This window comes from Tupaia chinensis, unplaced genomic scaffold (genome assembly GCF_000334495.1).
Source record: "Tupaia chinensis unplaced genomic scaffold, TupChi_1.0 Scaffold000226_1, whole genome shotgun sequence".
Lineage (NCBI taxonomy): Eukaryota > Metazoa > Chordata > Mammalia > Scandentia > Tupaiidae > Tupaia > Tupaia belangeri.
The window spans coordinates 3,811,346-3,838,571 of NW_006159701.1; the positions used below are offsets into that span (position 1 = coordinate 3,811,346).

General features: G+C 42.5%; 1 protein-coding gene across 1 annotated transcript in view; it reads right to left on the bottom strand.

Annotated features, from left to right (window-relative positions):
- Positions 1-27,226, bottom strand: part of CHEK2 (checkpoint kinase 2) — a 50,451-nt gene that overhangs the window by 10,282 nt on the left and 12,943 nt on the right. Inside the window, 8 exon segments of the mRNA XM_027771593.1 lie at positions 2,195-2,294; positions 5,815-5,876; positions 9,246-9,299; positions 15,551-15,659; positions 24,200-24,290; positions 26,745-26,817; positions 26,820-26,894; positions 27,011-27,135. Coding sequence (XP_027627394.1) covers positions 2,195-2,294; positions 5,815-5,876; positions 9,246-9,299; positions 15,551-15,659; positions 24,200-24,290; positions 26,745-26,817; positions 26,820-26,894; positions 27,011-27,135 — 689 coding nt within the window.

Consider the following 27,226-nt stretch of genomic DNA (forward strand, 5'->3'; position numbering starts at 1 on the left):
GAAGAATAAATATTTCATGTTACTTTCAAGATAATAAATAACCCTAGATGTGGCAGAAATGTGAGGTGTAGATTTCAATTAAGGAGTTAAATGAGGGGATACAAAATAATTTCAGAACATGCCAAAGTAAACAAAAATCCCACCAAACTGATGTTTTTGATTATAACAGTACTAAAAACACCATTGTTAAAGGGACTCTGTAAATCAAATATTTGTAAATTATCTGTTTAAATACTCAGGGCTAACTGATTCCTTGACACAAAGGCTGACCTAATCTTTGAAAACTCTGTGGTCTGAAATAGCATACAAAAAGGAACACATGGGGGAACCAGCAGTTAGCGTAATGGCTATGTCGCTGGACTCCCACGTAGTCGACCGCGGTTCGTGTCCCGGACCTGGTGGCTCAAAACTCACGCCGGGTGCGTGTGCGTGCGTGCCCAAGATCCCGAGAGGAGAATGGAGGAGAGGGGATTGCGGCGTGGACATCCCCCCTGGGGGGTGATTTCTCACTTTCTGTCTCTATGTCTCTCTCTGCCTGTCTGGCGAGCGCACGCGCCCTAAAACTCAAAAAAAAAAAAAAAAAAAAAAAGGAACACATAGGGCCGGCAGGTGGTGTGGTGGTTAAACTTGCTGGGTTCCTACATGGCTGACTGTGGTTCAAGTCCCAGACCTAATGACTTGTTTTCTTGCTTTCCCTTTCTCTCTGTCTCTCTCTGGTCAGATTAAAAAATAATAATAAATGGAATTAAATAAATATTTTTAAAAATTAACACATAAGGTGGGCCACGTGGTGGCTTGGTGGTTGAGGTAGCTGGATCTCATACAGAACCAGACCTGGCAGCTCGAAAAATACTTCGGGCGCATATGCATACATGCCCAAAATCCTGAGAGGATCATGGAGGACAAGGGACTACACCATGGTCATGATCCCTGGGAGGTACTTTCTCACTGTCCCTATCTCTCTGTCTCTGTCTCTCTCTGGTGAATGTACACACTCTATAGCAAATTAAAAAAACAAATCCATAAGGAAACATCAATAGACTATGTCATGTTGGGTTTCTTTTAAGGAATTATTATCTTTAACTTTTTTATTATTTTTGTTTTCCAGTTTGATCAGAGAAAGAGAGAGAGGGAAAGTGAGAAAGTAAACCACCAGTTCTGGGACTCAAACCACAGTCGGCCATGTGGGAGTCCAGTGTCTTTAACCATCATGCCACCTGCCAATCCCATATGTCATGATTCTTTAGAAATCAAAAATGTTTCGGGACCAGCAGTTAGTATAATGGCTATGTCGCTGGACTCCCATGTAGTCGACCGTGGTTCAAGTTCCGAATCCAGTGGCTTAAACTCACGCCGGGCACGTGTGCGTGCATGCCCAAGATCCTGAGAACAGAATGGAGGAGAAGGGATTGCGGTATGGCCATCACCTCTGGAGGGTGATTTCTAACTTTCTGTCTCTCTGTCTCTCTCTGTCTTTCTGTTGGATACACATGCCCTATAATAAAAACCTCTCAAAAAAAAAAAAAAAAGAAAGAAAGAAAGAAAGAAAGAAAAAATGTTTCACACCCTCTGATCTGCACTCAGTATATTTTAATATTCTTAGAAAAATAAGGGAGGTAATAAACTAATATAAGAGAAGGGCAGACAGGGGAACCAGCAGTTAGCATAATGGCTATGTCGCTGGACTCCCCCGTAGTCGACCGCGGTTCGCGTCCCGGACCCGGTGGCTTAAAACTCACGCCGGGCGCGTGTGCGTGCGTGCCCAAGATCCCGAGAGGAGAACGGAGGAGAAGGGATTTCGGCATGACCATCCCTCCTGGGGGGTGCTTTCTCGCTTTCTGTCTCTATGTCTCTGTCTGGCGAGCGCACGCGCCCTGTAGCAAAAACCTCTCCAAAAAAATTAAAAAGAGAAGGCCAGACAATGGTGCAGCAGTAAAATGCAACATTCTATGAGACTAACCCATATGGGAAGGTGCTGAGGTCAAGTCTGAGGATCTCCCTGAGTACATGGGTCACGTATGTGCTCGTGATCCAGGACTTCCCTCTCTTACGGATATTATTGCCAAAGAAAAGAACAACAAATACACGATTCTCTTCTGAGTTTGAATCTCCCGTCCCTCCATTTCTGCCCAACTCATGGAATAATTCCTCAGAAAGGAAGTAAGCTGTCAGGAAAATTGAGGCCTTCTCTTACCTGCACAGCCAAGAGCATCTGGTAAAAGTAGAGTTTGCAGGTAGCTTCCTTCAGGCGTCTATTCCCTACCACCCTGTCAAACAGCTCTCCTCCTTCCATCCTGAAACAGAGGCGAAACGAGTTCATTCCTGCAGGGAAACTTACGGGAGGAAAGATAATAACACAAGACATACTCACTGAGACAAGCAAACCATGGCCATTTTATTCTCTCTCCACTCCCACCTTTAGAGCTAATTCATAGTAAGTCTCATCCACAATCAGAAGTCCCAGTTCTAAACTAAAGAACAAGAGAGAAGGAATGTGCAATGGGCACTGGAGACAATTGGGGTCCTTAAAAAAAAAAAATAACATGGACCAGCAGGTGGCATAGTGGTTAAAGGTGCTGGACACCCACATGGACAACTATGGTTCGAGTCCTACACCTTGCTACTTGCTTTCTCACTTTCCCTTGATATCTGCTTCTCTCTGACGAGCTCACATGCCCTATAACAATAAAAATAAACAAACAAATGAATGAATAAATAAAATTAAATAAATCTTTTTTTTTTTTTAAAGCGGGGCGGGGAGGACCAGCAGATGGTGTAATGGTTACATCACTGGACTCCTATGGAGAAGACTGTGGTTTGAGTACCATACCCAGCAACTTAAAACTCTCACCGGGCGCATGCACGTGCGTACCCAAGATCCTAAGAGGAGAATGGAGAAGGGATGGTAGAGTGGCCATACCCCCTGGAGGTGATTTCTCACATTCTATCTCTCTGTCTTTCTCTGTCCCTCCATCAAACATACACACCTTATAGCAAAAATCTCTCTTAAAAAAAATAAAATGGGGATGATATGGACCAGCAGGTGGCATGGAGTTTAAGGCACTAGATCCCCCATGGCCAGCTGTGTGATTCAAGTCCTGGATCCTGCAATTTGAAAAACACGCTAGTTGCATTTGCATGTGTGCTCAAAATCCAGAGAGGAGAAAGGAGGAGAAGGGATTACAGCATGCATCCCCAGACCCTTGAGCATGATTTCTCTCACTTTCCCTTTCTCTCTGGTGAGCTCATGTGCACTACAAATTTAATAAAAAAAAAAAAAGAAAAAGAAAAAAGGGAGGGGATGATACCACCTACCTCAATGGCTGTAAAAATTAACAGATAATTAATGTAAGTAAAGTACACACAGTGTAGCATATAGCAAAGTTATTCAGATTCCTTTTCTTTAAGGTGAGACTAACAATAGTAACTCACCTGTTGTAAGACTGTCGATCATGTTATGTGCTTGTGGCAGTACTTGGATCACAGTAAGTTCTTAATAAGTATTGGGCAAGCAGGTGGCATGGTGGTTAAGGGGCGGGACTCCCACATGGCTGACCGCAGTTCAAGTCCCAAACCTGGCGACTAGCTTTCTCAATTTCCTTCTCTCTCTCTCTCTCTCTCTCATACTCTGTCCCTCTCTGGTCAAATGAAAATAAATAAAGTTAAATAAAATAATTCTTTTTTAAAAAGTTATTTAAGGAGACAGCAGGTGGCATGGTGGTTAAGGTGCTGGGCACTCCCACATGGCCAACATTGGTTCAAGTCCTGAACCTGGTGGCTTGCTTTCTGCCCCCCACCTTTCTCTCGTCTAATTTAAATTAATTAATTAATTAAATTAAATTAAGTAAATATTTTTTAAAGTTATTAAAATAATTATCAGCTATTGGGGCCAGCAGGTGGTGTGGTGGATAAGGGTGCTGGATTCCCACATGGCCAACCATGGTTCAAATCCTAGACCTGGTGGCTTGCTTTCTCACTTTCCCTTTCTCTCTCTCGTCAAATAAAGAAAAAAATAACAATAACAAATGGAAATAAATAAGTAATTCTTTTAAAAAAATAATAATTATCAGCTATTATTGTCTTATCATTATTACTAAGCTGTGTTAATTGGATCTAGTCAAGTAACAATCTTCTATTTCACAGAAACACACATTCCCCTAAGCACTAAAGAGGCCATTCAGTGGCTCCTACTGCTATGCTCAAGGCTGTTGTTTACTATACAAAAGGACTTTAAAAAGTTGGTGACTCCCCCCACACCCAACCCCGTCTATCTCCGGTGAATTAAAATAATAATAAACAGGGGGAACAGGTGGCGTGGTGGTTAAGGGTGGCAGACCACAGTTCAAGTCCCGGACCTGGTGGCTTGCTTTCCCACTTTCCCTCTCTTTCTGTCCCTGTCTGGTCAAATTAAGATAAATAAATAAAATTAAATAATTTTTAAAAAAAAGTTGGTGATATTGGGACCAGAAACATGGCATAGTAGTTAAAGTGCTGGACTTCCACAAAGCTAACTGTGGTTCAAATAACAGACCTGGAGGTTTGAAAATCAGGCACATGTGCATACATGCTCAAAATCCTGGGAGGAGAATGGAGAAGAGACTGAAGCATGGCCATCCCCCCTGGAGGTGGTTTTGCACTTCCCCTCTATCTGGTGAGCACATGCACCCTATGGTGCAAAAAAATAAAACACACACACACACACATACACAATGGAATTAACAAATTAAACTATGAATTTATTTTGTTGCAAAAAAACTTTTTGAAATCCATGCATAGCTTTTTCATAATAGGCATTTTCATTGCTTTTTTATTTTTGATAGAGAGATTTTTGCTATAGGGTGCAAGCGCTTGCCAGAGAGACAGAAAACGAGAAATTACTCGCCAGCGGGATGGTCACGCTTCAATCTCTTCTCCTCTATTCTCCTCTTGGGAGTTTGGGCAAGCACAACGTACGCACCCAGTTTGTTTTAAGCAACCAGGTCTGGGACTCAAACCGTGGTCGACCATGTAGGAGTCCAGCAACATAACCATTACACCACCTGCTGGTCCCCACAACAGGCATTTTCTATGAACGTTCTGAAGACTTCTCACATAATCTTAGCAGTGGACCTGCCTAGCCATTGTCTGTCAGTCAGAAGCAAATCATTCCCTGCCTCCACTTAACCCTAGAATCACTGTAAGTTTATGCAGGAATGGGTATCAGGACAGACTTCCAGGAATGAGACAGAAGATTATTTTGATCATACCAAAGAAGACAGGCTATTATGGATGCTGAAGGATACCCAGGTGCCATCATACAACCTGGTCCTGTGAGCTGGAGAAAGACTCACCCAGGCAGGTTATTTCAAGTAACGATATCCAACTGTGAGTGCGCACTGACCTGTGCCAGGTGCCCTGTAGGCTTCCCATCCCTCTTAGCATTGAACCCTTCCAAGGCCTCTGGGGAGGGGGGGGTGGTCTCATTATTATCCCCATTGAACACTAAGAAAATGAGACTCAGAAAGGGAAATCAACTTACTGTGAGCTGTCGACTAGTCACCTGCAGGATGGAGTTCAAACCCAGGCCTCATTACAGATACTGGGCCTGGACTCCCATCCCGCCTTCTTTGAAACACCGGAGGGTTTTTAGTATTGATACAACCTCCTCCCCCTCCGACACACACACAAACGTACACTCACTCGCTCGCTCTAGAGGCCCACCATTATAGTTCTATGTTGAGAGCCCCAAGGATGAAAAGGCAACCCTGCATTAGCCTCTTTGGTGGCTTATGAGTGTTTAAATGGAAACATGAATTTTAAAAGTTTACTACTTACAATTCCAAAACAATGTAATAATCTTCTGCATCAAAAAAGTTTTTAATCTTGATGATGCAAGGCTAAAAGAGGAGAAGAAAGGAAAAATAGTGAGAATCTCCTCTTTCCAAGAGGAAACCACCAGAGCAGCAGAACATGAGACAACTGCCCCGAAAGCCAGGGAGGCCCAGACCAAGCATTTGGCCTCCTGCCTCAGGACACTCTGATGTTCAAACAGGGGCAAAGGCAGAACAGAATGGAGTCAAGTCCTAGCGAGAACTGGCAAGACACTTTCTGCTCCTCTCCACTGACAGAAACCAGTTCATCTGTAAGCAAGGATGTCACCTAAGAATGGCGGCTGGGGGGCCAGGAGGTGGCGTGGTGTTTCAAGGTGCTGGATTCCCACATGGTCGACTATGGTTCAAGTCCCAGACCTGATGGCTTGCTTTTTCGCTTTCCCTGGCTTTCTCTCTGTCTCTGTCTGGTCAAATTAAAAAACAGTAACAAATGGAATTAAATAAATAAATAATTCTTTAAAAAACAAAAATAAAAACAATGGCTGGGTCTCTTCCTCTTCCAGAGCAGACATATTTAAGGACAGTCGAAGGAACCTGAATGAGTCCAACAAATAGCATGAATAATCAAGATGAAGCAGATGGTGGTGTGCAATTGGAAAGTCTCAGGTTCAAATCCTGCAGCCTCCCTGTACAATCCAGGCATGTGCCAATAATCTTGGCTCATACAGACCCTGTTAAAGGTTGATGTCTATCTCTCTCTCCCTTTCATCAAAGAAATAAATAAACTTTTAAAAAAGGCCAGATGAGGAGCCCAACTCTGCTGTCAATTAAATAAGCTCCAGGCAACCAGAACCATAGGTCAACTGGTGTGACATTTGATAAGATCCTCCCATTTTTCAAGAAAAGAAATTCTAATTTTATAAGAATTCTAGGGGCCAGCATATGATGTAGCGGTTATATCACTGGACTCCAACATGGCCGACCACAGTTCAAGTCCTACACCTCGTGGCTTGAAACTCATGCCGAGTGCATATGTGTGCATATCCAAGATCCCAGAAGAGTGAAGGAGAAGGCACTGGCCATCCTCCCGGAAGGTGATTTCTCATTTTCCCTCCCACTGTCTCTCTCTCCAGTGAGCACATGTGCCCTAAGGCAAAACCTCGTAAAAAAAAAAAAAAGAAAAGAATTCTAAAGCACAACTTTTGCATTAAAGAGAGACATGTAGGGAACCAGCAGTTAGCGTAATGGCTATGTCGCTGGATTCCCACATAGTCGACCGCGGTTCGTGTCCCGGACCCGGTGGCTTAAAACTCACGCCGGGCGCGTGTGCGTACGTGCCCAAGATCCCGAGAGGAGAATGGAGGAGAAGGGATTGCGGCGTGACCATCCCCCCTGGGGGGTGATTTCTCGCTTTCTGTCTCTATGTCTCTCTCTGTCTGTCTGGCGAGCGCACGCACCCTACAGTGAAAATCTCTCAAAAAAAAAAAAAAAAAAAAGAGAGACATGTACTTCTATGACTGATAATTCTTGACCTGTGGTCAATACAGGGTGTAGAGAAGAACACTGAGGGCCAGGGAGAACATATTATATACCCGAAAATGCATACTCAATATTGAGTAACCTAGAGGAGACTTATAGCATACAGGAGAGTGGGCATAGGCTATATGCAAACACTACGCCATTTTATATAAAGGACATCAGCATTCTTTAATATTGGTATACACGAGGGGGTCCTGGACCCGAACTCCCATGGAAACTCTGTACACATGTGCTATCTTGATAAAAATTACCTTTTAAAGGAAAAACCAGAAGATACGCATAGAAAAAGAAGAACAGATCAGAGGGAGAAAGGAGAACTGCTTGGTCCTGCCTGGCTTCATAATGGAAAGCACCAGTACCACCAGGGAATAGGTAGACATGGCGCTGGGAGGAGATGGAGCAGGAGTCCTCAGAGCCAGCATGAGCGGTCTCCTCTAGTCTCCACCATCTCACCGGCCAAGGCTGTCATAGCTGACGGAATCTCTCTACCACGACTCAGAGGCTACTAACTCAGACCTCCCATGTAGGTTATCCAAAGAAAAGACTTCAGATCACCATCATTCCCCAAGTGAATGGTGACACAGCAGCAACACAACTAGAGCTACATGGGAGGGTTACCTTCCCGGTGCATACCAGGCACACAGACATGCCTGTGGTCATGTTGGCTGAGGCTGGGGTCGATTGACAGGAAGACCCTGTTGGGGGTGTTCTCTCTCTCATGGAAGGAGCAGAGGGAAAGAACGAGGGAGGGAGGGGCAAAAAGGGGGAAAGAATGGGATAGGAACCACATCTGTCTCTACTATACTGAAGCCACATGGGATGGACTGACACTCCATCTGTGCTTACCACTGCCTAGGCCTGGAAGACAGCCAGCCATGAACGGTGTCTGACAGCTGAGCAGATCCACATCTCAACCAAAGGCCAGGCTCTCGGCCACTAGTTCTCTGCTCTTTGCCCCCAGTAAAAATGCACTCAAGGGGGCTGGCCCCATAGCAAGTAGTGCTGGCCACAAAGCAGTGTGCACTGGAAGCTGGATCCCACGTAGCTGACTGTGGTTAGAATCCAGGGTGCCAGCAGCTTGAAGAACACACCTGGCATGTATGTGTGAGTGCCCAAAATCCTAATGGAAAGAAGAAATGGAGGGGAAAGGATGGTGGTTTGTGACCATGCCACCAATGAGGAGTGCTTTCCCTCTTTCATGCATGTACTCTCTGGCAATTAAAAAAAAAAAAGCACTCAAGTGCCCAAGACCAATGCTTAAGGGTTTCATGTGCCCTCATAAATTGCCACAAAATAAGTCCTTGTTAAGGTTCTAAATTCTCTACTGCACCAGACACCAGATCTGTAAAAATGTTACGGCTGGAGAATCCTCTGACATCAGAGAAAATTCTCTGCAAATTCGTAAGTGTTTATCGAAAGAGTATGTTTGATGTAACCCTATCCTAGAAAATTAGAGAGCTCCTCTCTTTAAAGAAAGATTCCTGATCTCTTGATAAAAGACTTGGGAGGCACAGCAGGTGGCATGGTGGTTAAGGCACTGGATCTCACATGGCCAACCCCATAGATTGAGCCCCAGACCTGGCAGCTTGAAACACATGCCATACACATGTATGTACATGCCCAGATCCTGACAGGATGGAGAAATGAAGCAGAAAGGATTGCAGCAAGACCATTCCACATAGGGATTGTTTTCTCCCCCTCCCTGTCTCTCTCTCTCTCTCTCTCTCTCTCTCTCTCTCTCTCTCTGTCTGGAGAGCACATGCACGCTCAGGCAAAAGCACATAAACAAACAAAAAAGAAACTGAAGTTAACGCTAACTGTATGTGTTAAAAGGCTTTACATTCTTTCCATATTTTAATAAATGAATTTAATTAGGAGTCATATAGAAATACTTACGTGATTTAGTTTTTTCAGAATTTCTATTTCTGTTTCAACATTGAGAGCTGGATCCTTTGACAAATAGAATAACATGAGAGTTTATTATTAATACTAATAATTGATATTTTTTAAAAATCTACAGTTAGGGACCAGCAGTTAGCATAATGGCTATGTCGCTGGACTCCCAAGTAGTCGACTGTGGTTCAAGTCCCGGATCCGGTGGCTTAAACTCACGCTGGGCGCGTGTGCGTGCGTGCCCAAGATCCCAAGAGGAGAATGGAGGAGAAGGGATTGTGGCGTTGCCATCCCTCCTGGGGGGTGATTTCTCGCTTTCTATCTCTCTGTCGCTCTCTGTCTGGCGAGTGCACGCACCCTATAGCAAAAAAAAAAAAAACTCTCAAAAAAAAAAAAAATCTACAGTTAAATTTAGTTCAGTAAAGGCTGCCTGAGTTCCAAATGAAGTCCCAGCTGGCCTGGCTCCAACCAGAAATGGATCAAAGTATGAAGACCCTGTAGGAACTACCTGTTTCTCTCTCTCTTCTCTCTCTCTGTCTCTGTCTCTCTCAGAAGAATAAATGAAAGTTAAAAAATAAAATTTATGGGGCCAGCCCTGTAGCCTAGTGTAGTTAAGGGAGCTAGGACCCACAGGGCCAAACACAGTTGGAAAGGTAGGTGGCATATTGGCTAAGTTGCTAGACTCCCACAAGGCCAACTATGGTTGGAGTCCTATACCCAGAGGCTTGAGACTCACGCTGGGTATGTGTGCATGTGTGCCCAAAATCCTGAGAGGGGAATGGAGAAGGGATTGTGACATGCCCATGCCCCCTGGGGAGTGATGTCTCACTTTCTCTGTCCCTCTGTCTCTCCAGCAAGCACATGAACCCTAAAATCTTCCCAAAAAATACAAGGCCAGCAAGTGGCATGGTAGTTAAGACACTGGACTCTCACATGACTGACCACAGTTCAAATTCTGGACCCGACAGCTTGAAAATCACACAGGGCTGTGTGATTGTGTGCCCAAAACCCTGAGAGGAGAATGGAGGAGAAGGGATTATGGCACAGCCACCCCTCCACCCTCCTGAGGAGTGATTTCTTATTTTCCCTCTCTGTCTCTCTGCAGCAAGCACACTTACCCTGTAGCTAAATAAATACATAAATAAGCAAAAATTAAAATTCATGAAAGATGCATATTATGAAAAAATTGTTAGTAGATTTCCAACTTTTGCACCAATATAAACTTGCTACATTTTTCCATGAACTTCTTGAAGTCCCCTCATATTTACTGAGACTCTGCTAGGTAGAAGCTTCAGGGAACTGAAGCTGTTCTCCATTACAATTCCAGAAAGATGAGACTAGTAACTAACCTCCAGGGCTACGGCCTTCACAAGCAAAGAGGATATAGAATTACACATGTACGGAAAGTGGACTTCGGCTAAGAAACTCAGAGGGTTAATTTGAACAGCCTGCCTCTTCCGGAAAGCCGTTGAAGTCATTACCAAGTCAGGGTGTCCTCTGATAGTAGAGAGGTTCTAAGTGTGATTCAAAGAATAAAATTAAAAAGCAAAATTTTACTCCAAGTTTTTAACAATCTAGTGGGTATATTCTTCTTCCCAAGTGGGAAAAAAAAATCTAGAATCACAGAGAAAAAGAAATCCGTAACAAAGCAAACACAGAAAGGAAATTCCTCTTGCCATGTGAGAATGGCATTGTCTAGGGAGGCAAAAAAAAAAAAAAAGATCTTTAAAGAATGTTAAAGGATAATAGCGAGAAACAGCTGGCCACAAGGAAAACGTGATTGGAGCCGGGTTTCACCTTACTTTGTTGGGTCATGTGTCGAGAGACCAATACATTAGGCCGTCTCACCTATACAGTAAATGTGGATTACCAAAAATATTATAAAATGAGGAGTTACTCAATAGAGAAACTATCAACTTAATTTAGTTAAAATTTTAAAAATCTATAACTAGTCCATAAACAGTAAGATAGTCAACACTGCCTTACCCAGAAGAACAAAGGACTAGAAATTACCAGACAACCGTTTGAGTAAATTATGATAAAGTTGATGAAATGGAGACTCAACCATCAAAAAGAATGTATGTATTAGGGAAAAGTTTATGCTCTAATGCATATGTGGAAAAGCACAATGCAAAACTGTATATACAATATGAGTTCAACCATCTAAAAACATGAATTTGTATGAACAAAGACTAAAAGGAAAGAGAAAACTGAAAACAGCTGCGGGGTTACAGTGGTGGGATTATGGCTGGATTTTTCCTCTAATTTCCTTTCATTTATTGTAAAAATAGTCTTGTAACAACTTTGAACTTGAGAAGAAAAAAAACTTCCTGTTAAGTACACTATGATGTACAACCCAATATATTTAGAACTAAATTATCTGTAATTAAAAGTTTCTAGATTAAGTGAAGATACTCAAAAAGGTTTTTTTCATGTTCTTTGATACAGGTTGAACATCCCTTCACCAAAGTGCTCGTGACCAGAAGAATTTCAAATATAAGATTTATTTTTATTATTATTTTGGAATATTTCCATATACATAAAATGCTATCTTGGGGAGCCAGCAGATGGCACAGTGGTTTCGTTGCTGGATTCCCACATGGCCAACTGAGGTTCAAGTCCTGGACACGGGGGGTTGAAAATCGTGATGGGCACGTGTGCGTACATGCATGCCCAAGATCCAGGGAGGAAATGGAAGAGAAGGTATTGCACTGTGGCCACTCCCCCTCACTTTCCCTCTCACTATCTCTATCACTGTCTCTCCCTCTCACTATCTCCCTCTGATCTCTCTCTGATGAAAACATGGGCCCTAAGGCAAAAACCACTAAAAATAAATAAATAAATAAAGTGCAAAAGCGATCTTGGGGATGGGACCCGAATCTAAACATGATATTCATTTATCTTTCACATTCATCTCATACACATAGCCTGAAAGTAATTTTTTTTTTTCAGGTTTTTGCCATAAGGCATGCACGTGACAGAAAGAGACATAGAAGGAAAGTGAGAAATCACCCCTCAGGGCAGACGGCCATGCCACAATCCCTTCTCCAGTCTCTTCTTGGGATTTTGGGCCCTAATGCACATGTAACCAACATGACCTTCAAGCTGCCAGGTCCAGGACTCAAACCATGGTCAGCCATGTTGGAATCCAGCACCTTAACTACCATGCCACCTGCTGGCCCCAGCCTGAAGGTAATTTGACACAAAATTTTTGTCTTGTAGTGTTTGGAGTACGAACGGTCATGTAATGTCAGGTGTGGGATTTTCTACAACTGGTGTCATGTCAGCACTCTCAAAATTTTAGATTGGGGCTAGCTTCGTGGTGCAGCAATACTGCACGGCTAGAGAAAAGCTAGATCCCACAGGGTGACCGCAGTTTGAGTCCCTGGCCTGGTCAGCATGAAACACGTCATACACACGTGTGAGGGCCTGAGATCCAACAGACTGGAGGATTGGAAGAAGGGAATTGTGATGAGATCAGATCTGATGGAGGGAGGGTCCACTTTCTCTTGCTCTGTCAAATGTGCATGCACACCCTCCATCATGAACTTATTTTATTTTAAACTGCCAGAAAGCAAGTGGGCTCACCAAGGAGAAACAGAAAGAGGGAGACAGGGAAAAGGTACCCCCGAAATGGGTCACAGTCACACCACAATCCCTTCTCCATCTGGACTTTGGGCACACATGCACACATGCCTGGCTTGTTTTTAAAGCTATCAGGGCCAGGATTCAAACTATGTAGGATATTCAGCCATGTAGGATCTTACTCCCTTAACCACTGGTCTACAGCGACAGCCCTATCGTGAATTTAAGAAAAAGTTTTGGATTTTGGAGCATTTCAGATTTGGGGTTCTTGGGTCAGAGATGCTCTACCTGTATTCATGAACTCAAGTCCGAGCAGTTAGTTCCTGCTGAAAAAAAAGCTGAGATTGAAAAGATTACTTGGGGACCAGCAGTTAGCATGATAGCTATGTCGCTGAACTCCCATAGCTGACCACGGTTTGAGTCCCGGACCCAGTGGCTTAAATTCATGCTGGGCATGCGTGTGTGCATGCCTAAGATCCCAAGAGGAGAATGGAGGAGAAGGGATTGCAGCGTGGCCATCCCCCCTGGGGGGGTGATTTCTCGCTTTCTATCTCTGTCTCTCTCTGTCTTTCTGGCGAGTGCACGCATCCTATAGCAAAAACCTCTCAAAAAAAAAAAAAAAAAAAAAAGACCACTTGGGAAAGTTACAAAGGCATGTCAAGAGAAGGGGACCACCACAAATAGGTACTTACAGTCTCTCTGGCTGAGCCAATAGCAAACCTCCTTTTGCTGATAATCTTTATGGCTACTTTCTTGCACGTTTTCCTCTCGAAAGCCAGCTTCACCTCCCCACAGGCACCACTAGAGGAAAAAACATAGACAGTTATTGTCAGAGTGTTTTTAACCATGACCTACTTCTTCTGAGTCTGCCCCAACTACTATAAGTTAAACATGGTCCATATAGAAGCCAGCAGGTGGCATGGTGGTTAAGACACTGGTCTCCCACATTGGCAACTGAAGTTCAAGTCCCTGGCAGCTTGCTTTCTCACTTTCCTTCTCTCGCTCACTCTCTCTGGTGAGCACACATACCCTGTAGCAAATTTCAAATAATGATAAATTAGATTAAATAATCCTTAAAAAAAAAAAAGATGGCCCATCTAAAACCTCACTAGTGTAAAATGCCCAGGGCCTACATGTATTTGGGAGTTCCAACACTGAATCGGCTGTAAATTCCACTTTTGAGCTGAGTGACACAGACATGTTTAACTACAGTCCTAGATTATGAAATTCTCAGACACTAAGAACAAATGAGAGAGGAGTTACTGGTTCCAGAGATCAGAGAACCAACGATCAAATAGGACAGTCTCCCCTGTAACTACCCCAAAGAAGTTACAAGAACTAAGGGCCAGCAGGTGGCGTGGTGGTTAAGGGCGCTGGATTCCCAGAGAGCAGCAGATGGCGAAATGGCTACCATCGCTGAACTCGCATGTAGTTAACCGCAGTTCAAGTCCCAGACCCGGTGGCTTAAACTCACACCAGGCGCGTGTGTGTGCATGCCCAAGACCCAGAGAGGAGAATGAAGGAGAAGGGATTGTGGAGTGGCCGTCCCCCTGGGGGGTAATTTCTCACTTTCTGTCTCGTCTGTCTGATGAGTGCACACGACCTATAGCAAAACCTCTCAAAAAAAAAAAAAGAAAAAGAAAAAATGGTGCTGGACTCCCACAGGACCAACTACAGTTCAAGTCCCAGACCTGGCGGCTTGCTTTCTTACTTTCCCTGTCTCTTTCAGTCTGTCCTTCTCTGATCATATTAAAATAAACAAAGTTAAATAAAATAATTATTTTAAAAAAAGAAGTTACAAGAACTAGAATCTGCAAAATAAATTACTTTCATTGAAAATGTCTCTTTCTTATTCTCTATCTTCAAAGGAAAGTGAATTAGAAGTCAATACCACATACCACGCACTGCATCCAAAATTATGTCAGAATACCAAAGATGCCAAAAGAAATACATTGGGTCATTGGAAAAGTCATGTCTTTTTCTGTTTTTCTATGCAAAAATATGTCATGACCTTTCCGAGGACCTAAGACAATCAACCTGCTTGCAGCAATCTCCTACAAAGACTTGCAATTAATTGAGATATTACTAAAGGACGAGGAATGCTACCCAAGACGTTGCTAAAGGTTCTGTTCTCCAAAGTTTGAGTCAGTCTAAGGTAAAAGCCACTACAGTATTAATACCCTTATCCTGACTGAAACAAGCTACTTTTTAACTTATGGGTTTTGAGGGGGTAAAGGGAGGTGTTTGCAAAGACATCTTTCTTATTTAAATATACATAAAATTCACCATTGTATGGGACAGTGTTGTGGCACAGTGGTTAAGGGAACTGGATCCCACACGGCCCACTGCAGTTCCAATCCCACCCCAGTTGGCTTATAAAACTCCCTGGGCCTGTTTGCATGCATGCCCCAAAACCCAACAGGATGGAGAAATGGAGGAGAAGAGATTGCAATGTGACCCCACTGCGGTGTTGACTTGGGGACCAGCAGTTAGCATGATAGCTATGTCGCTGAACTCCCATAGCTGACCACGGTTTGAGTCCCGGACCCAGTGGCTTAAATTCATGCTGGGCATGCGTGTGTGCATGCCTAAGATCCCAAGAGGAGAATGGAGGAGAAGGGATTGCAGCGTGGCCATCCCCCCTGGGGGGGTGATTTCTCGCTTTCTATCTCTGTCTCTCTCTGTCTTTCTGGCGAGTGCACGCATCCTATAGCAAAAATTACAGTCTCTCTGGCTGAGCCAATAGCAAACCTCCTTTTGCTGATAATCTTTATGGCTACTTTCTTGCACGTTTTCCTCTCGAAAGCCAGCTTCACCTCCCCACAGGCACCACTAGAGGAAAAAACATAGACAGTTATTGTCAGAGTGTTTTTAACCATGACCTACTTCTTCTGAGTCTGCCCCAACTACTATAAGTTAAACATGGTCCATATAGAAGCCAGCAGGTGGCATGGTGGTTAAGACACTGGTCTCCCACATTGGCAACTGAAGTTCAAGTCCCTGGCAGCTTGCTTTCTCACTTTCCTTCTCTCGCTCACTCTCTCTGGTGAGCACACATACCCTGTAGCAAATTTCAAATAATGATAAATTAGATTAAATAATCCTTAAAAAAAAAAAAGATGGCCCATCTAAAACCTCACTAGTGTAAAATGCCCAGGGCCTACATGTATTTGGGAGTTCCAACACTGAATCGGCTGTAAATTCCACTTTTGAGCTGAGTGACACAGACATGTTTAACTACAGTCCTAGATTATGAAATTCTCAGACACTAAGAACAAATGAGAGAGGAGTTACTGGTTCCAGAGATCAGAGAACCAACGATCAAATAGGACAGTCTCCCCTGTAACTACCCCAAAGAAGTTACAAGAACTAAGGGCCAGCAGGTGGCGTGGTGGTTAAGGGCGCTGGATTCCCAGAGAGCAGCAGATGGCGAAATGGCTACCATCGCTGAACTCGCATGTAGTTAACCGCAGTTCAAGTCCCAGACCCGGTGGCTTAAACTCACACCAGGCGCGTGTGTGTGCATGCCCAAGACCCAGAGAGGAGAATGAAGGAGAAGGGATTGTGGAGTGGCCGTCCCCCTGGGGGGTAATTTCTCACTTTCTGTCTCGTCTGTCTGATGAGTGCACACGACCTATAGCAAAACCTCTCAAAAAAAAAAAAAGAAAAAGAAAAAATGGTGCTGGACTCCCACAGGACCAACTACAGTTCAAGTCCCAGACCTGGCGGCTTGCTTTCTTACTTTCCCTGTCTCTTTCAGTCTGTCCTTCTCTGATCATATTAAAATAAACAAAGTTAAATAAAATAATTATTTTAAAAAAAGAAGTTACAAGAACTAGAATCTGCAAAATAAATTACTTTCATTGAAAATGTCTCTTTCTTATTCTCTATCTTCAAAGGAAAGTGAATTAGAAGTCAATACCACATACCACGCACTGCATCCAAAATTATGTCAGAATACCAAAGATGCCAAAAGAAATACATTGGGTCATTGGAAAAGTCATGTCTTTTTCTGTTTTTCTATGCAAAAATATGTCATGACCTTTCCGAGGACCTAAGACAATCAACCTGCTTGCAGCAATCTCCTACAAAGACTTGCAATTAATTGAGATATTACTAAAGGACGAGGAATGCTACCCAAGACGTTGCTAAAGGTTCTGTTCTCCAAAGTTTGAGTCAGTCTAAGGTAAAAGCCACTACAGTATTAATACCCTTATCCTGACTGAAACAAGCTACTTTTTAACTTATGGGTTTTGAGGGGGTAAAGGGAGGTGTTTGCAAAGACATCTTTCTTATTTAAATATACATAAAATTCACCATTGTATGGGACAGTGTTGTGGCACAGTGGTTAAGGGAACTGGATCCCACACGGCCCACTGCAGTTCCAATCCCACCCCAGTTGGCTTATAAAACTCCCTGGGCCTGTTTGCATGCATGCCCCAAAACCCAACAGGATGGAGAAATGGAGGAGAAGAGATTGCAATGTGACCCCACTGCGGTGTTGTAAGGTACATTCTCCTTATCTTTCTGGAGAGCACGTGCCCCCTCTGGTAATTAAGAAAATATCATTTACCACAGTAATCATTTCCAAGTATACCATTCAGAGGTATACTTGAGGTATATTCACAATGTTCTGCACGTACACATGCCCAGAAGGATTTTCAAGCTGCCAGGTCCAGGACTGAAACTGCCCAGCTGGCTCTTTGGGATCCAGCGCCTTAACCTTCACGCCACGTGCTGACCCCGTGTAACTTTCTTCTTAAAGGACAGGGTCTCACTGCTGGCCCCATGGAACTTTCTTTTTAAGGGGCAGGATCTATGCTGCCCAAACTGGACTCAAATTCACCATCCTCCTGTCTCAGCCTCCCAAGTAGTTGAGACCACAAGTATGCCCTTGGCTTGTCACTATTATTTTTTCAAATCAGCTCAAAGCAGTTTCCAATTCCCCTACTGGAAATAGTCACTGTTTGCCTGGGACGTCTTCCCTGAGGCTGTGACGTTCTAGTAGGGTATCTACAGAAGGAAAACGCCCACTCCTGGGACCCCAGCAGATTCCTCACTATAACTGAGTCAATCAGGGTTTCCCTTGGAATCATATGCTGTTGCTGAGAGAAACAGTCCTCTCTGCTGGCATTTCTACAAAAAAAATGTAGATCTGGGACTCCTGGTAGCCATTTTTTCCTGCCACTCAGAGAGAGCATTTGTAAAGGAAGGCAAGAGTGGCTGAATCAAGAGACGGAGCTAGAATCCTAGTGACACTGGGAGCCCTTGGACTCAGCCAAAGATAAAGTTAACCAGACGATGAGAACTCAAACAACTGTGAAATAATGCCCAAATGAACTCCTAGATCCAGTCACGCCTGAAGTTGGCTATGCCCCTGTATTTCCCAGCTGCAAGCGCCAGCAAATTTCATTTCTTACGTGACTCATTTGAATTAAGTTTCTGTCACCTGCTACAAGTTAAAGGATTTGTGTTAAATCATCAAAAACCACTAGAGTCCCATATATTTCTTTAAAAGGGACATATATTTGGCTGCAAGCTTCTAATCAGCCAAAGCAAAGATGGAAACATAATCAGTTACTGAATTTTATACCCATTAACTAAAATTTCTCCCAAAGATAGTTGTAAAAGGGATGCTATGCTTGATTCTATGTGGCAAGAATAGATGACTAGGTCTTTCTATGCATATTCTACTTTCATGTTTGTAAAAATAATGAATAGATGGGCCCAGCAGGTTGTGTAGTGTAAGATGCTGGACTCCCACATGGCCAACCGCAGTTCGATTCCCAGACCCAGTGGGCTTGAAACTCATGCCAGGCATGTGTGCTTGTGTGCCCAAAATCCCAAGAGGAGAGTGGAGGAGAAGGGACTGTGGCATGGCCAACTACCCTGAGAAGTGATTTCTCACTCTCTCTGTCTCTCCAGCAAGAGCACATGCCCTACAGCAAAAATCTCTCCAAAATAAATAAATAAATAGAAAGGCTTTTGCAGATTGGGAGAATTGGGTAAAAGACCTTGTGTAATGTGATAAGCCTATAGTCAATATTTGCCTTAGGGAGCAGTTCTTACTTGCACTGGGCAACCCCTAAAGGACGCCAAGATCTTGCAGGGCATCCACATTTTCAGAATGACATCAAGACATGATTTGTCTTTTCCATTCTCTCTCATGAGTGTACAGTGGTGTTTTCTAGAGGCTACATAGCATGTAACATCACAACAAACTGAATGAAAGGACAAATATCAGAATATAGCCATCTTCCAAGTAAGCCAAATGTCAGAAAGATTTGCAGGGTTAGACAACGGTGCAGAAGTGAAATGAAATGCTCTGCAAGGCAGTTCGACATGGGAAGGCCCCCAGTTCTAGTCCAGAGACATCTCTGAGTATATTGGGCACATGCCTGCCCATGATCTGAGGCTGGCTGAAGGCTCAGGTAGATCTTTATGACAAGACTCTGTTAGGGAGGTTGGCAGGTGACGAAATGGTTAAGGCACTGGACTCCCACATGCCGACTGCGGTTCAAGTACCAGACCTGGTGGCTTGCTTTTTAACTTTGCCTTTCTCTCTCTCTGTCTCACTCTGGTCAAATTAAAAAACAATAATAACAAATAAAATTGGGATCATCAGATAGTATCATGGTTACATCACTGGACCCGGTGGCTTACAACTCACACCAGGCGCGTGTGTGTGTGAGCCCAAAATCCAAAGAGGAGAATGGAGGAGAAGGGACTGTGGCATGGCCACCCCCAGGGGGGTGGGGGGTAGGGCAGATTTCTCACTTTCTCTCTCACTGTGTCTATCTCTGTTTTGTAAGCACATGCACCCTAAGGCAAAAACCTCTTTAAAAAGTGTGTGTGTATGTATATATATATATATATAAAAAAATGTGTGTGTATATATATATATATATGTGTGTGTGATATGTGTGTATATATGTGTGTGTGTATTTTATATACATATATAATAATTAACATATTCACCACCATCAACATTTAAATTATATTATGTTGTGAACATTCAAACCCCCTTCCCTGGTCATTCTGGAAGTAGGTACTGAATTGTCTGTGCCATTCTTTTACTGTGAAATACAGTTCTAAAGAAAAACAAGTTGACTAAAAATCAGACAACAAAGTTTTTTAAACAGGGGCCTGCAAGTGGCATGGTGGTTAAGGGCGCTGGACTCCCACATGGCCAATCACAGTTCGAGTTCTGGACCTGGCGGTTTGCTTGCTCACTTTCCCTCTCTTTCTCACTCTTGCTCTGTCCTTCTCTGGTCATATTGAAATAAATAAATAAAGTTAAACAAAATAATTTTAAAAAAAGTTTCTTAAATAAGGATGGATTTTTTGAAAATAAAGATAATCTTCTTTTAATTTAAAGAATTATTTATTTTATTAATTCATTCGTTTACTTTAATTTGTCCAGAGAGACACACACACATAGAGAGATTAGAAAAGTAAGAGAAAGCAAGTCACCAGGTCCAGGACTCGAACCATGGTTGGTCATGTAGGAGTGTTCAGCACCTAAACCACCATGCCAACTCCTGGTCCCCAAAAACAAAAATAATCTTAACATAGCCAATGAAAGAAGAATTTATAATTTCCATGTAGAGGACTGTGGAAGATTAAGAGTTTATAATCTGGGACCAGCAGTTAGTGTAATGGCTATGTCGCTGAACTCCCATGTATTCGACCACAGTTCAAGCTCCGAACCCGGTGGCTTAAATTCATGCCGGGCGCATGTGCATGCGTGCCCAAGATCCCAAGAGGAGAATGGAGGAGAAGGGATTGCGGCATGGCCATCCCCCTGGGGGGTGATTTCTCACTGTCTCTCTGTCTTTCTGGCAAGCACACGCACCCTATAGCAAAAACCTCTCTAAAAAATAATTAATTAATTAATTTAATTTAATTGTCGAATGTGGACAGGCAGGTGGCAGGATGGTTAAGGGCACTGGATTCCCACACAGCCAACCGTGGTTCAAGTCCCGGATGTGGTGGCTTACTTTTTCGGTTTTCTTTTCTCCCTCTCTCTGTCTCTCCCTGGTGAAATTGAAAAATAATAATAACAAATGGAATTACATAAATACATACATAAACAATTCTTGAAAAAAACAGTTGAATCTGCATTTTTAGTCTTTTAGTTGGGAAACTGAATCCTGACATTCAATATTATTGATATGCGTGGGCTTGTCCTTTTGGTCTAGTTGTTTTGTTTTCTCTTATTTTTACCAATATTTATCTCCCTTTACTTTTCCTGATGTAATATTCCCTTAAGTATTTTCTGAAGAACTGGTTCAGGTTTGGTGAATTTCAGTATTTTTCTTATCTGGGAATGATTTTATTTCTCCCTCCCATTTGAAAGATAATCTTTCAAAATACAATATTCTCTGCTAAAACTGTTATGCTTTCAGAGTTTTAAATATATCTTCCTAGGCCAGCAGGTGGTGGGTTAAGGTGCTGGACTCACACGTGGATGGTTGTGATTCAAGTTCCAGATGTGATGGCTTACAGGTGGAAAGGTGGTTAAGGGCGCTGAACTCCCACATGGCCAACCACAGTTCAAGTCCCAGACTTGGTGGCTTACTTTCTCACTTTCCCTCTCTCTCTCACTCTATCCCTTTCTAGTCAAATTAAAATAAGGAAATAAATAGTTACATAAAATAATTATTTGAAAATTAAAAATAAAATAATTTTTTAAAAGAATTATTTAACTTTATTTTATTTGCTTATTTATTTTAATTTGGTGAGAGAGAAAGAGAGCGAAAGTGAGAAAGCAAGCCACCAGGTCCGGGACTCGAACTGTGGTTGCCTATGTGGGAGTTCAGCGCCCTCAGCCACCACGCCACCTGCCAGCCCCAAAAATAAAACAATTTCTTAAAAAAAAAATTATGTCTTCCCATTCTTTTCTTGCCTGTATTGTTTCAGTTGGGAGGTCCAATGTTAGTTGCATACATAAGGTCATTTTTGTAAGTAACCGGGTGTTTCTCTCTTGCCATTATTTGAATATTTGTCTTTAAGTTTTACCAATTTGGCTATGACATACCTTGGTGAGGATTTTCTTGTGTTTTAGATATATTTATTTGTCTTTTGTATTTCCTAGATTTGGATGTGTCTGCATGTCTCTCTAAATTTAGAAAGTTTTCAGCTAATTTATCATTAAAGATGTTTTCTATGTCTTTATTTGTCTCTTTGCCTTCTGAAATACCTATTAAGTGGCTATTCGCTGTTTAACAGTTTCTAGGATTTCCCATCTATTGTCCTCATTTTTAATAGTCATTCTTCTATTCTTTTGATTACTTGGACTAAATCAGAGGTCTTGCCTTCAATGTCAGATTCTTTCTTCTGCGTGGGCTAATCTGCTATTGATATTTTTGAGGGTGGAGGGAGTTTTGATTTCCAGAATCAGATCCTTTATCTCCAAAAGTTCTAATTCTTTTTCAATGTGTCCATCCCCCTACAGAATTCCTCCTTCAAGTCACAAAGGGATTTTCTGATCTCCTGGAATCAGTTGTTTTGTTTTCTCTTGCATCTCATTTAGTTTTGTATTCTGAAATTTTTTCTGACATTTCTGTAATCTCTTATTTTATCCATTGTTGGTAAAGAGTTCTTTTTTGTTTGTTTGTTTTGTTTTGTTTTGGAGAGGTTTCCGCTATAGGGCGCGTGCGCTCACCAGAGAGACAGAGAGAGACAGAGAGACAGAAAGAGAGAAATCACCCGCCAGGGGGGATGGTCACGCCGCAGTCCCTTCTCCTCCATTCTCCTCTCAGGCTCTTGGGCACGCACGCACAGGCGCCCAGAGTGAGTTTAAGCAACCGGGTCTGGTACGCGAACCGCGGTCTACTACGTGGGAGTCCAGCGACATAGCCATTACGCTAACTGCTGGTCCTGGTAAAGAGTTCTTTAGAGGGGAGGAGGTATTTCCTGATTTTCTCCTATTTCTTGAGGCTATGCTTTTTCTTTTTTTTTTTTAAAGGTTTCAGCCATAGGGCTTGTGTGCTGGGGTGGGGGGCTGAGAAACCACTCCCCACAGGGGGAAAGCCATGCAATTCTTTCTCTTTCATTTTCCTCTTGGGATTTTTGGGCATGTACATGTTGCACCTGGAGATTTTTCTATTGACTGGAAGTGGGGCTCAGACCATGGGGGGTCCAGCACCTTAACCACCATCTGCTGGCCCCTCTGCTTTGACTTTTAGTTATCTGATGATATATTCCCTTCTTCCTACTTCTTTGGAGCAAATTTCCATAGCTATGTGCTCATGCACTTCCCTACAAAGTGTGTTAGCTCTGTACCAGTTTCCCTCCTCGGCTGTGGCTGGGAACATGGAATTCTCAGTAGGAGTTTTGGGGTTAGGATTCCAGAGGGAGTTTCTCTCCTTTTACTGCTGGGGAGGAAGGGGGTCATGGGGAAAAAATTCCTCTAGAAGCTCCTATTTTCAAAGATTGGGTTCCCATATACCCCAATCGTTCATGCTCCCGATGTGGCTGAGGCTGAGCTGGACAGGCAGGATGTAAGGTGACAGGTCACTTTGCACACTGCACTTGCACAGTGCACAGGCCAGAGCAGGCCCTTCTCCCACAGCAGGCTGGGCAGGGGTCTGGCTGAAGAGCTCAGGCCAAGTGGCCTAGGCCTCCCTGTGCTCCTGGATGGGCGAGGGGCAGAATGGCACCAGCCCACATAGGGTAGCAATTTCTACCTTCTATCTTAGGCCTTCCTGTTGCTTCTTCCCTCACTAACCATTTTTTTAATAAATTATTTTTCATAAAAATGTTACTTAACATCCAAGCTTATTTAATGAATTAATAAATATTTTTTAAAAATCTCAACTTCAATTGCTAATACAGTAAATATTAATAGATTTAGGCAACATAGACAAATTATCCTTAGAGTCAACAGTAATTTTTCAGAACGTAAGGGGTCCTGTGACCAAACATTTTGAGAACTCTGTACAGTTTCATTTTATGTCCCAAGGTGGCACAAATTATGAACAGCACAGGAATGAACTAACTGTGTGTTTTTATTAAGTGATGAAAATATTCAAAAATTGATTGTGGGGATCTATGGTTTCAGAACTCCATGAATATACTAAAATCACTAAATTATGTATTTTAAATAGAGGAATTATATGATAATGAGTTATAGCTCAATAAAGCTGCTTTTAAGAAGTTATCACCAATAAAATTTATAAGGAGAAAATATTCCTGTCAACTGCTCATTGTCAAATAATTCAATAACATACCTTGCACAAAGAGGTGTCCTACAAATATATTAGAAACAAATAATGAATCTTATAAAACCAGGAATGAAAATCTAACCATTTATACATATAGTTAAAAATTGAAATACAAATAATTTATGAAAGAAAAAAGTCATTTACCTTCCAAGAGTTTTTGACATGATGTATTCATCTCTTAATTCTTTAGGATAAACTGATTGATCATCTACAGTCAGATCAAAAAACACAAAAACTGAAGAAAAAAGTGACAGAAATAGGCTTCATTAAATGAATCAATAAAGAGAAGATCACTGATTCTAACATTTAGTGATTACCTGAATCAAAGACAATTGTTTGTAATTACATTTAACATGTAACACTGAAGGAATTGTTCAGCTAGGCTAGTATGAAGCCCTTAAAACATAACAATCAAATGTCTTCCTGCAGGGAACCATACACAATAGGACAGACATTCCTTAACATACCTGCTTTGTATATTCCTAGACCTCACAATATTAATCAACTGAACTAACCAAAAATACTTACGCAGGGGCTACCTGGCAGTGTGGTGGTTAATGTGGCCAGACCTTCCACGGCGGGCAGTACAGTTCATGTCCCAGACCCCGTGGCTTGAAAAACATACCAGGCATGTGTGCATGAGCCCAGAAATTCCAAAGAAGAGAAAGGGAGAAGGAATTATGGCATGGCCATCCCCCATAGGAGGTGCTATCTCACTTTCTTTCTTTCTCTCTCTCCAACAAGCACATGTGCCCTCTGGCAAATTCAAGAAAGGGAAGTTGGCAAGTGGTGTGGTGGTTAAGACGCTGAACTTCCACATGGTCAACCGTAGTTTGAGTCCTGGACCTGGCAGCTTTATCACTTTGCTTCTCTCTCTCTGTCCCTGTCTCTCTCTGGTCAAATTTTAAAATAATGATAATAAATAAACATTTTTAAATAAATCTTTTATAAAAAGGAGGGGGCAGGGAGGAATCCTGAAGATTACCACATGCTCACAACCAAAAACCAGTTTGTCTGAGGCCAGAAAAAAATATTCTAGGAATGTAAATATTTTAAGAAACATTAGATACCATATTACCATAGTAGTTGTTTTTTATTTTTTAATTTTGTCAGAGGGCGTATGCACTCAGGGGGATCAAAGGGACAGGGGAGAAAGCACCCCCATGTGGAAAGGCCATGTCACAATCCCTCCTCTATTTCTCCTTTCAGGACGTTAGTCAGTCAGACAGACAGACAGACATACACACACACACACTTCCCAGCATGCTCTGAGTCCAGGGTTTAGTCACACAGTAGGCCATGTGGGATCCAGTCACCTTAACCTCCACAGCATCTTTTGGCCCTCCTATTTTTTCTTTTTATTCATGATAAGAGCATATGCATACACATTTAGGAAACATAGAGGGGCACCCTGACAGGGTCTCATCCCACTGTGACCCCATTCCTCCAGTCCTCCAGATCCTCGGTGCCTACATACATCTAGTGTGTTTCAGGTCAACCAGGCAGCAGATCCACACAAGCAGCTGGCCATGTGGCTTCCAGTGCTGCAACCTGGGACATTACCTACTGTGACCCCTAAGCTGGGCCTCTGGGTAGAACTTAGTCATAAATTTTCTTTTTTTTAAAGATTTACCAGGACCAGCTGTTGGCATAATGGCTAGGTCGCTGGACTCCCAGGTAGTCGACCTCAGTTTAGAACCGGGTGGCTTAAACTCGCACCGGGCGCGTGTGTGCATGTGTGCCCAAGATCCCGAGAGAAGAGATTGTGGTGTGGCCATCCCTCCGGGGGGTGATTGCTCACTTTCTGTCTGTCTCTGTCTTTCTAGCAAGTGCATGTGCCCTATAGCAAAAACCTCTTAAAACAAAAAAAAAGATTTTGTCTTAGGGCACATGCACTCTCCAAAAAAAAGACAGAAGAAACAGTGAGAGGGAAAGTTAGAAATCCATCACCCCCGCCAAGATGATGGCCATATCACAATCCCTTCTCCTCCATTATTCTACTGGAATTTTGGGCATGCACACACACACACACACACACACACACACCACAATTTTCAAACTGCCAGGTCCAGGACTCAAACTGCAGTCAGTCATGTGGGAGTCCAGCTGTCTTAACCAACATGTTATTATTTAGTCCCAAACTTTGTCATAATTTTAAAATGCACTTAGATGAGTGGGGTTAAATCTTCTCTTTTTATTAAAGAATTATTTAATTTTATTTATTATTATTACTTATTATTATTATTATTTAATTTGCTATTGTCACCAGAGAGAGAAAGAGAGAGAGGGAAAGTGAGAAAGCAAGCTGCCAGGTCCAGGTCTCCAACCATGGTCAGCCATGTGGGAGTCCAGCACCCTAACCACCACACCACCTGCTGGCCTCTTTAATTTGTATTTTTTATTATTATTATTATTATTTTAAAATTTGTTTTAGGGCACATGTACTCACTTCAGAGAGAGGGAAAGTGAAAAAGCAAACCACCAGGTCTGGGACTCAAACCATAGTTAGTCATGTGGGCGTCTAACACCTTAACCACCATGCCACCTGGGGCCCGAGTAGGGTTAAATCTTGAATGTTAACTTAATTTCCCTTTCTGAAATCATACTCTAATGTCAATTTCTCTGTAATGCCATTTCCCTTTACATGGGAAGGGGAAAACATTCCAGTAACCATAAAATAATAAATTACCTTTATTTCCACACAGTGAAAGTGCAATCTCAGAATTGTTATTCAAAGGACGGCGTTTTCCTTTCCCTAAAAAAAAACCGTATTTACAAAGGTTCCATTCCCGCTGTGATCTTCTATGTATGCAATGTAAGAGTTTTTAGGGCCCATTTCCTAAAATCGGGAACATTTTATTTCAAAGTTGTAACAGTGGGGATTTATAGTGGGAAGATATCTAAGAGCAAAGACTAGACTACCAGCTCCCATGAATACAGTTATTTGTCACCTACCCTGAAAATGCGAAAGTGTTTCTTGCTATATGTCTTATATTTTTCTGTTCTTTTCAGCAGGGGTCCATCGAAGCAATATTCACAGCTTTTGTCTCTCCCAAACCAGTAGTTGTCGTTAACACACTCTGTAACATCAAAGCACACACAAGAGGGCTGTTGAATTTCATATATCAAACGCCTTTAAAAACTGCTCATAAAAACTACTTGTAGGAAAAT